The sequence below is a fragment of the Parasteatoda tepidariorum genome, chromosome 7, assembly GCF_982258835.1.
Source record: "Parasteatoda tepidariorum strain Cologne lab strain chromosome 7, Ptep-v5.0, whole genome shotgun sequence".
Lineage (NCBI taxonomy): Eukaryota > Metazoa > Arthropoda > Arachnida > Araneae > Theridiidae > Parasteatoda > Parasteatoda tepidariorum.
In genome coordinates this window covers 7,430,147-7,445,347 of record NC_141761.1, presented here as the reverse complement: position 1 = coordinate 7,445,347, position 15,201 = coordinate 7,430,147, and the positions used below count along the sequence as shown (strand labels likewise).

General features: G+C 32.6%; 1 protein-coding gene across 3 annotated transcripts in view; it reads left to right on the top strand.

The window, feature by feature from the left end:
• LOC107444770 (puratrophin-1) overlaps window positions 1-15,201 on the top strand; it is a 286,553-nt gene that overhangs the window by 74,320 nt on the left and 197,032 nt on the right. For all 3 annotated transcript variants that reach the window (XM_071182931.2, XM_071182930.2, XM_087167220.1), the window contains exon 2: window positions 12,945-13,084. In XM_071182931.2, coding sequence (XP_071039032.2) covers window positions 12,970-13,084 — 115 coding nt within the window. In that variant the 5' untranslated portion in view covers window positions 12,945-12,969. The remainder of the gene's footprint in view (window positions 1-12,944; window positions 13,085-15,201) is intronic.

Here is a 15,201-nt window from a genome sequence, read left to right as displayed (position 1 = left end):
TTCTTCCGTTATTTATTTCCTTCTTTTAAAGTAAGTTTCGAAAAATCCGTTCTAAGACCTACATTGTTTGTCAGCGAGAAAAACAATCCTTTCTTCAAGGGACTAAAATCAGGGTTTGGAAAGTCATGAATTTCGATATTGGACAAAATTTGTCATGAAATAACATGATTTTTACTATTTTTTTTAAAAAAAAAAAATTATGGAAAGTCAGGGATTTAGGTCGACGAAAAATTCAATCTTTGAAATGAAATTTACCCTCCCCCCAATTTCACGATCCTCCAAATATCTGAATTAGTAACAAAATCCCCACTCACAGTCATATTTTATTAAAGTATAAAATGTTTTTATCATGTTCTTACGAAATGAAAGAAGAAACATCATTTCTAGCGCGAATTAGCTTTTAAACTTTTGTGATTTCAGAATTTTTGTTATCATTTATTTTATTTCTATTTTATCAATTTAAAATTCTATCTGGAGCAAACCAGTCATTACCCATTTTTTTTTAAAATTCCGAAATGAGAACAGGAGTATTTCTTTCCTTTCCAAGAAAAATATCTTTAGAATATAACTCTACAGAAAAAAAGGAAGAAAAAAAAATTTTCTTTTGTTTTTTCCCCCCAGCTATTTTATAGCTTCAACTCTTTCTTCACTCTGTTTTTTAAATTTAAAATCTACAAATATGAAGATACAGAGGATAACAGTTTTGGTTTTACCTATCATTTCAATGAATGTTATTATGACGCTTTTTTTTAAAATTTATTGTTGCTTTTTTGTCGAAGAAAATAGTAACTTCGGTAAGTCATGAAAAATTCTTGGAATGAGTCATGGGAAGTCATGAATTTGAAAATCTTATACCCTGTATGTTTTGTCTGCCCCCGACAAAAAACTTTTTCTATTTGAGTCATGATTGTCCAGATGTTTGAAGTAGGCGCAGTTCAAAACCCGTTCTATAAGACCTACATAGTTTGTCAACGAGGATCTAGCAGGAAACCCGAAAATGGAGACTGTCATAAACTTTATCAACTAAGCGGGGTTAAAATAACATTAGTCTGAGCATATTAATCCATTTTACGAACAGCTGCTGTTAATATTGGTTGGAATGGCCTCCATATTAAATTTTTGATCGAATTTTGCCATAAAATTTGACATGGAGTTAATATTGTTACAGTAAAATTTTCACGCCATTTTTCCTTTCTAAATAGTTAGTTAAAGTATACTATACATTAAATTTTTTGAAAATTTAATGTAGAATTCATATTTGTGCGGTAAAGATTTTTACCTTTCTTAATTCTTTCTGAATATTAATATTTTGAAATGTTCTCTATATATTAAAGTTTCAATTAAACTTTCACATAAAATTGGATAGATAATTCTATATAGAATTAATTATTCTTTTTTACAACATTTATTCTTTCTGAAATTTTAATTGTTTAAAAGGGGCTCTTCGGAATGGTCCATTTTTTTGTGAGAGGAACAGATGGTAGTGTTTAAATTGAAGATTTAGTTCTTATTAAAATGAAATTATCAAGAACACTTTCAACTTTTCTAAACTTAACATAGGTTTTTACATTTTCATATGTTCAGACGATTTTCCAACGTCTAGTGGGGAAAAGTACGGGAATTCTTTGGTCCTTTATAATATTACTAGGATTTTTGTCACCATCTGATATTTAATAGTAAATTTACTAATTTCAGATATCATTGGTTCAGCTTATTTCCAACAAAAAGTACCGATTGTGTCTTTAAAATAAATAGATAAATAAATAATAATAACTAGGAGGCTTCGCCAACCCCCGGAACTGCTTTCGCAGTTCATTTCGGATTGCTTCGCAATCCGATGCTCGCTTTGCTCGCTCATTGAATACGTTCTTAACGTCTAGCTTTTGTATACTTTTTTGAACACTGAAGTTCCGAAAACTTTTCACTGTAGAAAATTCTAAACCTGTGCATTTCAATATTAATTTGAAATTGCAAACAGTTCACATATTTTTCTTAATCACACTATTCTAAATTTCAGTTGTTGAGATAAGTAACTGTTGTAAGTTTTGTTTTAAAGTCTTTCCTACCAGAGGGCTAAAACCATGTGTTGTAAAACGATATGAAATAGTACTGAACGCAGGGTGTAAAGCATCGGCTTCGATGAAGATAATTTTGTGAGAATTTTTTTGATAATTCGGTGAGAATTCACCCAATTAGACATATGATGCTCACTACGTGCTCTTGCGCGACGAAGCCTATCAATTAAAACGTATTAGCGTTTTATATAATATAGATTAGCCATATGATGCTCACTACGTGCTCTTGCGTGCCGAAGCCTAACAGTTAAAAATGAAAACTGTTGCCAGCGCGAGAAAAGAAATATCATCGGTTTTATTGATACATACGTACGTATTAGCGTTTTATATAATATAGATTCTTTTTCCCTCAACGGATAATCCACCTTTCTTAAACAAAACTATATTTCCTCGTAACGGGTTCATATCGTCTGAAACAGCGAAAAAGTTCCAATAATGTCGTCTGCATTTTATTATTGCTTAAGTTATCCTGATCTTTTGTGTTAGAAAAAAAAGAGAGATGATGGGTGAGTGAGGATCTATTTCCGACTAATAAGACGAATCATTTGTGGGTGAAAGATGATTCGTTTAGTTTCCCAATTAGGTCATCCTTGGCAAATGGGGTCGCTGACAAGGTCATTCCGTTTAGGTCATAATACAGAGCTCCCTTCTTTTGATAGATGTGTCTCAATCAGTTATTATGTTGACATAACTTCAATGAGAGGGATAATTCCTATATTTCGAGACGATATATCTTTTAGATTTAAAAGTAGTTCACGTTTCTGAACTTAGAGGTGAATTGAGATCACAGATTGATTAGAAATTTCTTTAGAATTTCTTAACCTTTAAAAGTTAGGTAACATTTGCTAGAATAATCAGACTGAAATATGTCAAAAAATAGATTGTATTCTGCATTGCTATTCTTATTTGGCTGTGTAGAATCCACGAGAGTCTGCCAATTGTATAGAATATTTATGTAACAATTAATTTCTATGATAAGCTTTGTTGAAATTCGTCATAATATTTTCTCTGTCCAAACTAATTTTATTTTCAATATTGATGTGTGTAGGCTTTACATTGTACTTAAAATACTTTTCATTGTGTCGTACAAATAACTGACTTTTATGTGTTTCATGCCTAATTATTGTTATAAATTTCAATGATACTGTCTGTGTTACTGAACATGGCGGCTACTACTTCTCACCAAAAGTAGAGTAACGTATCATTCTTGGTGCTACATTGCACTAAGAATTATCCTTGCTGTTTAATTACACCAAGATTATCTTTAGTATTTCACTGAAGCATTTTTTCAAAATTTTTGATTAAAGTTTTTTTACATGAGACGTCGATGGCATCCAGACATTTTGTGAAAGGTCCGGTTTTTGTAAAATTGTGAAAAAATAACTCGTAATTAGTGAACATAAAATAAACGTTAAGTCAAATTCTTTCGACCAGGGTGCTGCTTTTGTGAATGTGTGCAAATAGGGTCCTGTTATTGCAAAAAACTTTTTCAAGAAGTTAAATTGTAAAGAGATGCAAGATTATGCTAACCACTGTAAAATTATAATTAAAAAAATTAAATTTAAAAAAATAAAGAGCAATTGCTGCTACTAAATTAGAGATGCAACTTCTGGGGTCTGTTTAGAAGAAATTTGGGTCCGTTGACGGACCCTTCACAAAATATCTTTTCATAAAAACGGACCCTTCTCACAAAATATTTTAACTTAAAAACGTACCCTTCACAAAATAATTTATCTTTTAATCGGACCCTTCACAAATTTGTTTATCTTCATTATTGTTTTGCTAATCGAATAAAACCTTCCCAGGGGGGGGGGGAGAAAGACAGATGTAAACAAACTAAGTTTTGTCTTCGGCAGACGCTTGTTCCTTTATTCGTCCGAAATAAATATTCAGCAGTAAAAGCTAAATACGAAATATTTGTATGTTGCCCCTCTCATTTAGTTGCAGCAATTGCTGTTTATTTTTGAAAATTTAATTTTTTTTATTTATTATAATTTTTCAGTGTTGAGCACAATCTTGTATGTCTTTACAATTTAAGAACTCCTTGAAAAAGTTTTTTTGCAATAACGGACCCTATTTGCACAAATTCACAAAAGCGGAACCTGGTTGAACGAATGTGACTTACCGTTTATTTTATATTCACAAATTACGAGTCATTTTTTCACAATTTTACAAAAACGGACCTTTCACAAAATGTCTGGACAGACCCTTGAACATACAAATATTTAGTATTTAGCCAATACTGCCGAAAGCAGAATATTAATTTCGGACGAATAAAGGAAGAAGCGTCTGCTGAAGACAAAACTTAGTTCGTCTTTCTTTCCCCCCACTCCCCTGGGAAGGGTTTATTCGATTAACATAACAATAATGAAGATAAACAAATTTGTGAAGGGTCTTTTTCTATTTATATATATATATATATATATATATATAGAAAAGGAGGAAAAATAATTAATAATAATAATAAAAATACGTGAAAAAGAAATTATCCCGTAAAAAAAAGGAAAAAAATAATGAAAATGTCGATTTTTTTTCCGGATTTTTATTAATTTTTTTCCTTTTTTTTTGATTTTTCTGGATTTTTATTATTTTTATTATTATTTCTTTCTTTTTCCCTTTTTTGCATTGTTCTGTAATATTTTCCATGTTTTCTCTACTTTTTGAATGATAACGATGTGTGGGGAAGAGTGTGGAGAGTGAGGAAATCCAATCCAAGGAATAGGCATCCGATGCCTATTCTATTCACAATGGAGTGTACCTTTTTTATATTGTAGATTGTTACTGTTAGAAATAGTTGAATCGTGTAAATGAGTCACATTATACATTGACAAAATGTGTTAAAATGCGTTATTATCCTCTTCTATTTAGAGCTACTCATACATATGTGAAAGACAAATTGAACAGAACAGAAAATAACAATATATTTTTGAATGCACGTCCACCTAGTATTTTGAAACAAACTTTTGAAAGTGATATTTCAATTTTAGATTTGATGAGATGGCTGTAACGGTTAAAAAATAAAATAAAATTGCTGCCACCTTTTATAACTCATTCGCTGGCTTCGACCTACTGATATAATTATAAAATGGTATTTCTCTGAAGAACTTTAAAAAATACTAAACATTCGATGAGTGTTAGATTTTATTTCCTATGGAAAGACAAGAGGGGCTATTTAAGGCAACCTTTTTATCACAACTATCAAAAGTGAATAATAAGTTTTTGTTTTAAATGATCCCTCCTCTTTTGACCCTTTTTTCTTTTAAACCCTTTCTTTCTTTTTTTTCTTTTTTTTTAGTCCTTGTAACAAATAAAAGCTTGCATTATAATTGCAGCTAAGTATAGAGGCCGTTCGATTGGCTCAAGTGTCTCAGAAAGAAAAGAAAAATCTTTTTTTTTTATTGCTTTTTCAAAACAGTCATTATTTAATGTGTTTTAAGGAACTATTGAATTATTAATAAAACTCAGCAAATTGCATTAATATGTTTTAGATGAGACAAATTAAAAACTTAGAACGTATTCACGTTTCTTGACTTACAATAGAATTTATCAACATACGTAATGAGATTTAAAAAAAAAATCAGAGCACTAAATAAAATGCTTTTTTTTAAAATGCTCATAACTAACATCTGATCATCTGAGAAACAAATGAAATAATGTGTAAGAGTAGATCCTATTATTTACCATTTTTTATAGTACTATGTTCATCAAACAAGAGCACTTTTTTAAAAAAGACGAAAAAAAAATCTTGTAAAAGTGAACCTTTTATTTACGAGGAACAGAGTTTTTCTTTTTTTTTATTCCTGCAAAATGTAGAAAATGACCTGCTTGTAAAGAAAGTTATTTTCTCTGAATTCATCCCCAGATAGATATATTTTATTTTAGGATCAATAAAAATACTTTCTTTGTTACATTAAATGCCTCCGAAGCAATTTTCAGCATAAAATTTGTTCATGAACAGGGGTCTGTTTAGAAGAAATTTGGGTCCGTTAACGGACCCTTCACAAAATATCTTTTCTTAAAAACGGACCCTTCACAAAATATTTTAACTTAAAAACGGACCCTTCACAAAATGATTTTTCTTTTAATCGGGCCCTTCACGAATTTGTTTATCTTCATTATTATTTTGTTAATCGAATAAACCCTTTCCAGAGCAGAAAACAAGAAAAATGGATGTAAGCGAATTAAGTTTTGTCTTCGGCAGACGATTCTTCCATTATTCGTCCGAAATTAATATTCTGCGTTCAGCAGTATAGGCTAAATACCAAATATTTATATGTTGCATCTCTAATTTAGAAGCAGCAATTGTTGTTTATTTTTTAAAATTTAATTTTTTTAATTATAATTTTACAGTGTTGAGCATAATCTTGTATCTATTTACAATTTAAAAACTCATTGAAAAAGTTTTTTGCCGCAGCCGGATCCTATTTGAACAAATTCATAAAAGCGGACCTTGGTTGAAAGAATGTGAGTAATTTTTTCACAATTTCACGAAAACCGGACCCTTTACGAAATGCACCCCTGTATATATATATATAAACTATTGCGACATATCGTGAAGATAAGAAAATTTATAATTTTATCTTCACTAAAACATTTGCGGATAATTTAAGCTTTCTGGGGATTGCGCAATAGTTGAAAAAAAAATTTTCTGCAATAACGGACCCTATTTGCACAAATTCATAAAAGCGGACCCTGGTTGAAAGAATGTGAGTAATTTTTTCACAATTTCGCGAAAAACGGACCTTTCACAAAATGTCTGGACAGACCCCTGATGAATGAAACGTCACTAAAGCTCGTGGAATGTATATTTCATACGCCACAATGCATTCCTATTTTAATAGAATGAAATCTCACTGCGAAATCAATAACTTTGTAACATAAAAGTGTTTTAAAAAAAATTATCGTTTTATTTTATAAAGACAAAAATATGAAGATAAAATCTAGAACAAATATTACATATAATCGTTCTTAAATTTAAAAAAAAAAAAAAAACGAATTATCGAGACATATATTGATGAGTGTTCTTCAGTATTTATTGAAAAAGGATCTATTATATGTTATGTTTCAGTTAAGGGCAAAATGAACGGTCAAAAGTTGGCCAGACACAACAAGTGGCGATTAAAAAATAGTCTGCCACTTTTTTAGTAGAAAATGCACACACGTGCATTTTATTATTATTTTTTTTAGTATTTATTGAATTATATTTTTATACTATTCCTTCTTTATTGCACGCTTGTTTTTTTTTTTAATTTTTCTGAATTTTCGAAATGAATCTTGCAATGCTTTTAAAAAATACTTCCAGAAAAGTGTTATTTAATTGTTTAAAACTTCCAATTTTATTTTGAAAGTCTTAAAAAAATCTACAACTGTCCAAAGGGCAAAATATACATTTATTGTAGTTTTATGTTTTGTCAATCATAAAGAATTGAACGGGATTTGAAAGATTTGCATTTGAAAAAAGAATAGACCTCATCGAAAAAATAAAAGATGAAAAAGCACCTAAAGAGGACATAAATACGGCGAATTTTTTCTAGAGTCAATTTAAATCCCCAGAACTACACAAATAGTTCTCTTGAAGTAATAAATATTTGTGATCCCTGTGACCTATCCCCCTATTTGTGACCTAACGTTTCTCATACTTTTCTGCAAGATGCTTTTAATAACTAGGTACTAGGTTATTAATTAAATTTAAAGTAACGTTGTGTTTACAAAGAAAAGACTATTTGGATATAATAAAATTGTATGCATTTTTTGAAAATGAATGTGCCATATTTTTTTATTCTAATATCATGGGCTATAATCTCACATTTTGTGAAAGGAAAACACACTCATTATTTCTTTTTTTTTGCATTTAGTAAATCATCATCACATGAAAATCGTAAAATCAGAGAAAGAAAGGAAAACCAATTTTTTTTCCCCCAAAAGGAAATTAAAAACTTCACGAGTTCCCGTCTGATGGTACCTTTTGAATATAATTGTGGAGGAAAAAATATCTCAAGCATTTCTGCTGAAAAGAAATTTTTTGCTTCAATATTCTTTATTTTTAATTTTTCTTTCTTTATTTTTTATTCATCTTTCATTTTAAAAAAAGAATCAAAAAATTAAGATCATTTTTTTCCTTTCCGATGCGCGAAAAAGGCATCTTTTAAATATAATTTTAGAGAAAAAAATTTCGAAAATTTTTGCAGAAAAGAAAACTGAAACTTTTTACTTTCTAAAGGGAAATTCTATCTGCAAGAACTCTGTAACATTCTGCGACAATGTCGCCGTGATTCTGTTAAGGGGGAGCCAAGGATATAAAAATTTAATGTCAGCAGCATTCCCCGTGGCAGAATCGTGGTGACACAGCGACATTGTCGCAGAGCGTTAACGAGTTCTTGCAGAAAGAGTTCTCCTTTGTGGAGTAAAAAATTTTGGTTTTCTTTTCTGCTGAAATTTTCGAAAGATTTTTTCTTTTCTTCAGAATTATATTTAAAAGTTGCCTTTCTCGCACATCAAAGGAGTGAGAAAAAAATGCTTGTGATTTTTCGATTTTCATTTCAGAATAATGAAAAATGAAGAGTAATGAAATAAAATAAAAAAATGTTTTTCTTTATTCTGCGGATATTTTTTATGCAGTATTACTATCGACTTTCACGTAGCTTTTAAAATCCGATATTTTCAATAGGATATTATTTATTACAACCTCTAATTGAAAACGCGCATTTTGAAGAGTTCGCGCGTCGTACATCTTTTTTTTCGGTAGTAACTACTAAGGATTTCACGATTTTTTTATTATTATTTTAATGTGATGATGAATAGCAAAATTCGAAAAAGGAAATAGTGTGTTTTTCCCTTACAAAATGCGAGAATATCGCCCAAAATTTTAGAATAAAAAAATTACATATTCAATTAAAAAAATTATTTTATTCGAAGTTGACGCTTCTGTTACTTTAAATTAGTAACGTGTATATTTGATATTTTAATAAATATCTCGCAGGAAGATATTAGTAATAGAGAGTTATGTCGCAGAAAGCCGGGAAAAAATTCTGCCCCAGCGCTTGCGTACAATGATTATATTTTATAGAGAAATTTATATTTTGAAAAGAATGGACCGCCACAAGAGATCCTCGAATATAAATTTCATTTTAGATGAATTTTATGATAGAAGTCTACTGTTTAAAATGTCACTTTAATTCAAAATGTCTCCAAAATGATTAAGATGAGGTCAACAACCGCCGGTCAGTTTCGTCCCTTCGTACGGAAGTATCCGTTCCGGTCAGTGGTTCCTATCACCCACAAACAAATTGGATCGCATTGTCTGAATATGTCGCCGAGAATACCAATGAGTGTCTTATCATCTCTTACCCCACGGTATCAGTTTCAATAAATTTTAGGTTCTTAATTATCCATTGTTAATTATTGTATGTCTTGATAACAGCTTTAAATAATGTCTGGCATTCAAACACCGAATGGAATAGTGTATAGAGCAATGAAGTTTGTCTGAGTTAATTCATTAAAGATCACAGTTAAGAAAAAATATATTCACAACCGGTGTAAAAGCCAGAATTTTGAATGCATTGTGTCATGATGTATGTCATTTTGTGGGATGCCTGGATCAGAGTCAATACGGTTAATGCTGGTTGTGGATGACGCTGTCCTTAATTGGTGAAAGGCAACATGTCGACATTCTGTAGAGCATATTGGGTTACTACTGCAGTATGAAGACAATAGTGTTATCCTGTTGGAAAATACCCCTTTAGAATGCTTCTCATGAATGGCAACAAAACAGGTTGAATCATCAGGTTGACGTTTGTAGTCAAGGTGCGTGGAACAACCACTAGAGTGCACCGGCTGTCATAAGAAATTGCTCCCCAGACCTATAACGCCAGGTGTAGGCCCAGTGTGTCTAGGCGGAGAATAGTCGGCGCTTAACTGGCCTCCTTCCAACGGCTATCACTGGCACCCATGCAGAACCGACTTTCATCAGAAAACATAATAGATCTCAAATTCTGTTTTCCGGTGAGCTCTAACTCGATACCACCCACCTCTTATATGGCAGTAGTTTGGAGTGAGTGCTACAGGGCATCTCGCTCGGACCTGTACTTGAATTAGCCGATTTGTAACAGTTCTTTGTGTCACTGGAGTGCCAACTGCAGCTCGAATTTCTGATGCAGACGGCGGTCTTCCCTCCGAGTAGTGCCTTGTGGCCGCCCAGAACCCAGTCTTCTTGAATCAGCTTCTTCCCTTGACCACTGCTGCCAACTATCATGCACAATGAGGCCGGGATAACCTGGTTGGTAGGGCACTGGGCCCATGTCCAAGAGTTCGTGGGTTCGATCCCCGTCGGCTGAAGACTCACCTTGTAGTAAATGGAGACTGATGAACGTTGCATTTGTCGAGTCGCAAAGTCCTCCATGTTCCCATGACAAATCAATACCTCTGGGGGTACTGATCCAGGAGTTACCTTGTCTTCTGGATAGGTTCAAAATGACAAGGAGTTGAAGATTAGTAGTCGTGAACGCAAAGGCTGTTAAACGACGACTATTAAATATAAAATCATGCACAATGGATACTTTTCTCTCCAGTCTTTCTGCAATATCTCAGAAAGAAAATCCACCTTCTCGCACCCCCAATTACACGTTTCGAAGTCAGTGAGTTGTTGTTGTTAATGGCTTCTTCGTCTTCTTAAATACAACTAACAATAACTGAGTATATCAAAATAACAATTACGAACACGTTTTTAAAGCAGATTTGCATGTTCACGCTTATGCGCGAAATTTGAATAATCTTTCAGTTGTATAATTATACTATAGAATAACTATATGATTCGGCCCAAAAGCGCCACATTAGACATGATTGAGCTAACTAAGGATCGTTTTAAAAGCGCATTTGTGAATGCGATTCTATTCATTTTCGTGTTTCAAACTTGCATTTTAAAACGTGTCACACAGTATAATCATTTGCTGGTTTTTTTGCCGTTTTAGTTTTATTATAAGTCGGTGGTTAATGAATGGTCATAAATGTGTTCTTAAGGAACAACTCATAATAAAAGTCCAAAAAATGAGTGCAGTTTTAAAGTAAAATATTATTGAATGGCAATTTATGGTTGAATTAAAAAATAATTATATGATTTCCATTGATGTGTATGCTATCCTGAGTAGGATATCGTTATTAAAGTTATATTTATGCAACATTTTTTTATACTAACAAGATGTATTTAATTATATATGTTGACGTTAACATGCGCATTACCTAGTTGATCTAGGTCAGTGTTTCCCAAACATTTGACTTTTGTGTACCCCTTCTAAATTTTTTTGTAACGCTGTGTACCACTAATACGAAATGAATGTATTTTTTAGAGTAAAAAAATTGCCCAAAAGTTAAAAATCACAACTGGCTGTTGATACCCCTAATTATTAACTGTTAACTCTGCTAAAAATGGCCCATAGAAAAATACGTAATTGTGAATTTTCATGGCAAGCTTTGTTTTTAAATAAAATTTTGTGAAATTTTCGTTTGTTGCAAGATATTTCGCATAAGAAAGCGTACCCCAGCTTAACTGTTCCCGTACCCCTGGGGGTACGCGTACCACACTTTGGGAAACACTGATCTAGTTCAACGCTTTTAACAAGTATAGTGCGATACATGTAAAATGCACTACCGCCACCCCATCATTATTTGAGATATAAAGTATCTTAGATTCTCGATTCATTTTTTGAGACAAAATTATGCAAATACAGTTTTAAATAGTTAGTTAAATAGTATACAATTGCCTGCAGTTAGATGTATGCTAAGTATCTTTGTTTCTATTTTTATCCCCGCTAAACTGTTCCCGTACCCTTGGGGGTACGCGTATCACACTTTGGGAAACACTGATCTAGGTCATTCGGTTAAGGTGCGTAATCATGAAATTCTACGCAGCTCTGTATGGTTACTTTCTCTTAACTAATTCCTTTAAACTTGATTCTTAAGATATTGAAAAGCAAATGAATTTCTTCTTTGTGGTAATAATATTTTAAACCGTTTCTCGGTAATAAAGTGATTGATTCCATCAACTAGTGTTGATTGTAGTAAGATAGCAGAAAATTTATACTACAGTAAAACCCCGTTATAGTAAACGAACCTCCCGTGCCTTGCTATACACTTATTGTATCATTTTTGTGGATATAGTGAACTAAAAGACGAGAGGAAATTGGAATGAATGAACTTTTTTCTGTCTTCGACTGATTTTTTCTTTCTTCCTTTTTTGGGTCATTTTGAAATTTCTTCTAAAAATTGGAATATTTTGAAATTTAAAGCTATCTATTGAGGTGGAATGTAGCCATGAGCATTTTTTTCTTGTTTGCTCCTTCTATCTCAGTTTCAGATCCCGAAATAAAAGACATCCCTCAATTTTTTAAATAAAAGTTCAGACATAAAAAATGAAGTCATAAAAAATAACATGTAACACATTTTCTGTTACATTGTTTTTTTAATCATTTTTGTATTTCTTTTTATTGTTCATTTATTTAAATAATGTGTCATAAAAGGGAGCAGTTCGGAAAAATGAGTTGAAATTGTTCGCAGTATGGGTATAGTGAACTCCCGGTTATAGTGAATCGAAATTTCGGTCCCTTGAAGGTTCACTATAGCGAGGTTCAACTGTATAATATTTTAATCTAAACGTTATTTCAGTGAAGATTTAATTTTCACTTGAGATTTCTACAGATATTTTACTTCATCTTTGTTAGTTGTTATCAAACAATAAACAAGATTAACGTCGTTTTTATTTTTAAAACTAAAGTGAAATATGCGAAATAACTTGTAGTTTGCAGAAATGCTTTAAATTTCTTTTTTTTCTTCTTTCTTCTTTTTTATGGTTTTGATGATTATTTTTTATATTTTTAGCTTCACCGACTCACATAGATGATTTATGTCCATAGCATTTATGGATGGGATGCCGGACATCGGGACATCGTCTGATGTCATGGTAAGCGATGACCAGTTGACCACCGCCCTTCAACAACTCCTGGTTTCAGTTGAAAAAGGTAAATATATTTATTTCTTGTTCATTAAGGGAAGGAAACTAAGCTACTTTTACGAGGGTTGCTATTTATATTTCTGGCCTTGGCAACAGTAAGTGTTGCTAGGCGACCGCAGACGATTTTAATCGAAAGTTTGATATTTTTAAACATAAATTCAGCAGTCGATTTACCATTATAGCTTCATTTGTGTTGTTGACAGTAAATTGAAAAGTTCTTCTCTTTCAAAAAATGGAATTGAATCGTGAACATTTTCGTGCCATTATTTTTCATAACTTTCGACGTGGATTATCAAGACAAGAGTGCTTCGATGAACTTAATTCTTCATTCAGCAATAAAGCGCCATCCTACAGCACTGTAAAAAATTGGTATAACGAATTTAATCGTGGTCGATGTTCGATCCAGGACGAATCCCGTGCAGGTCGTCCAAAATCCGTTGTTGTGCCAGAAAAGATCGATGCTGTGCGTGAACTGATAAAGCAAGATCGTCATGTGACATACCGTTAGATAGAGGCGTCTTTGGACATTAGTATGACTAGCATCAATAAAATATTGCATGAACATTTGAGCGTAAAAAAATTTTTTTCGCGTTGGATCCCGCATAATCTGACAAACGCTCAAAAAAAGGCTCATGTCGATTGGTGCAAGGAAATGTTGGAAAAATACGTTCAATGTACATCAAAGGCTGTGTATAACATCTACACAGGTGACGAATCATGGATCTATGCATGTGAGCCGGAAACAAAACAGCAATCAACTGTATGGGTCTTCCAAGACGAGGCAAAACCAACAAAAGTTGTTCGAGGAAGAAGCACATCGAAACAAATGATTGCCTGTTTCTTCGGCATTAACGGTCATGTGGCAACAGTGGCGTTAGAGCAACGCAGGACGGTCCATTCTGAATGGTACACGACCATTTGTTTGCCAGAAGTCATCGGAGAAATTCGAAAAAAGCAGAAGAACAGGCGAATCATTCTTCATCATGACAATGCGAGCTCTCACACATCGACTCAAACAAAGGCATTTCTGACGGAGCGAAAGATCGAACTGATGGGTCATCCGCCGTACCGCCCTGATATGGCACCCAATGACTTCTTATTCCCACACATCAAAAATAAATTGCGACCCCCGAAGAAGCGGTTGTTGCATTCAAAACACATGTTTTGGAGTTACCTCAATCGGACTGGAAAAAGTGCTTTGAAAATTGGTTCAAACGCATGCAAAAGTGTATTGATCATCATGGAGAATATTTTGAAAAACAATAAAACCAATTTCGATCCTACATATTTGTTTTTTCATTATTAGGCCAGAAATATAAATAGCAACCCTCGTAAAACAAGTGGCCACGTTTTAAGCGTTTCAATAAATTTAATAATGTAAGGCATTTCTCAAAAAAAATTTTTTTGACCAGCATTTGATATATTTAGTCATAAAGGGGCGATCTTTAATTTTGCCTATATATGAAAGATCAAAACTTTTTGAAATAGTATAGTTTTATTTTAATGCAAAATTTAAGCTAACACACAAAAAAAATTACTTTTTGCATCGAATAAAGAAGGATCAATTATTACTATTGACAACAGAATGACTCCTGAAATAAAAATCCGTTTCTGTCTATGGACTGAGAAGATTTATTAAATCTAAACTTCTTTCTAGAAAAACAAAGTTCTTAATCTACAAAACTCTTGTCAGGCCAGTCTTGACCTCCTACGCTTCTGAGGCTTGGATAATGACAAAACTGGAGGAAAATTGTATCGCAATACTTGAGAAAGATTTTCCGGAGTTTACTTGGTTGAGTAAATGAAAACAATAACTGGAGAAGGAGATTTAACTTTGAACTGTACAAGATTTATAAACAACCTGATATTATTAAATAGATAAGAATAAATAGAATGAATTGGATGTCCCACGTGATTCGAATGAGTGACGACAGTACAATAAAATAAAAATAAAAATGCTGCTTTCTAAACCCACTGGAACGAGAAAGCGGGGAAGGCCGCGGTTGATATTTGGTAACTCGGTGGAGTCCGATTTTCTTGCAAATAATGAAAAGAATTGGAGATCAAAGATGAATCGGAAGGCATTATGGAGAAATCTTCGGAGGAAGGCAGTGACCCACATTG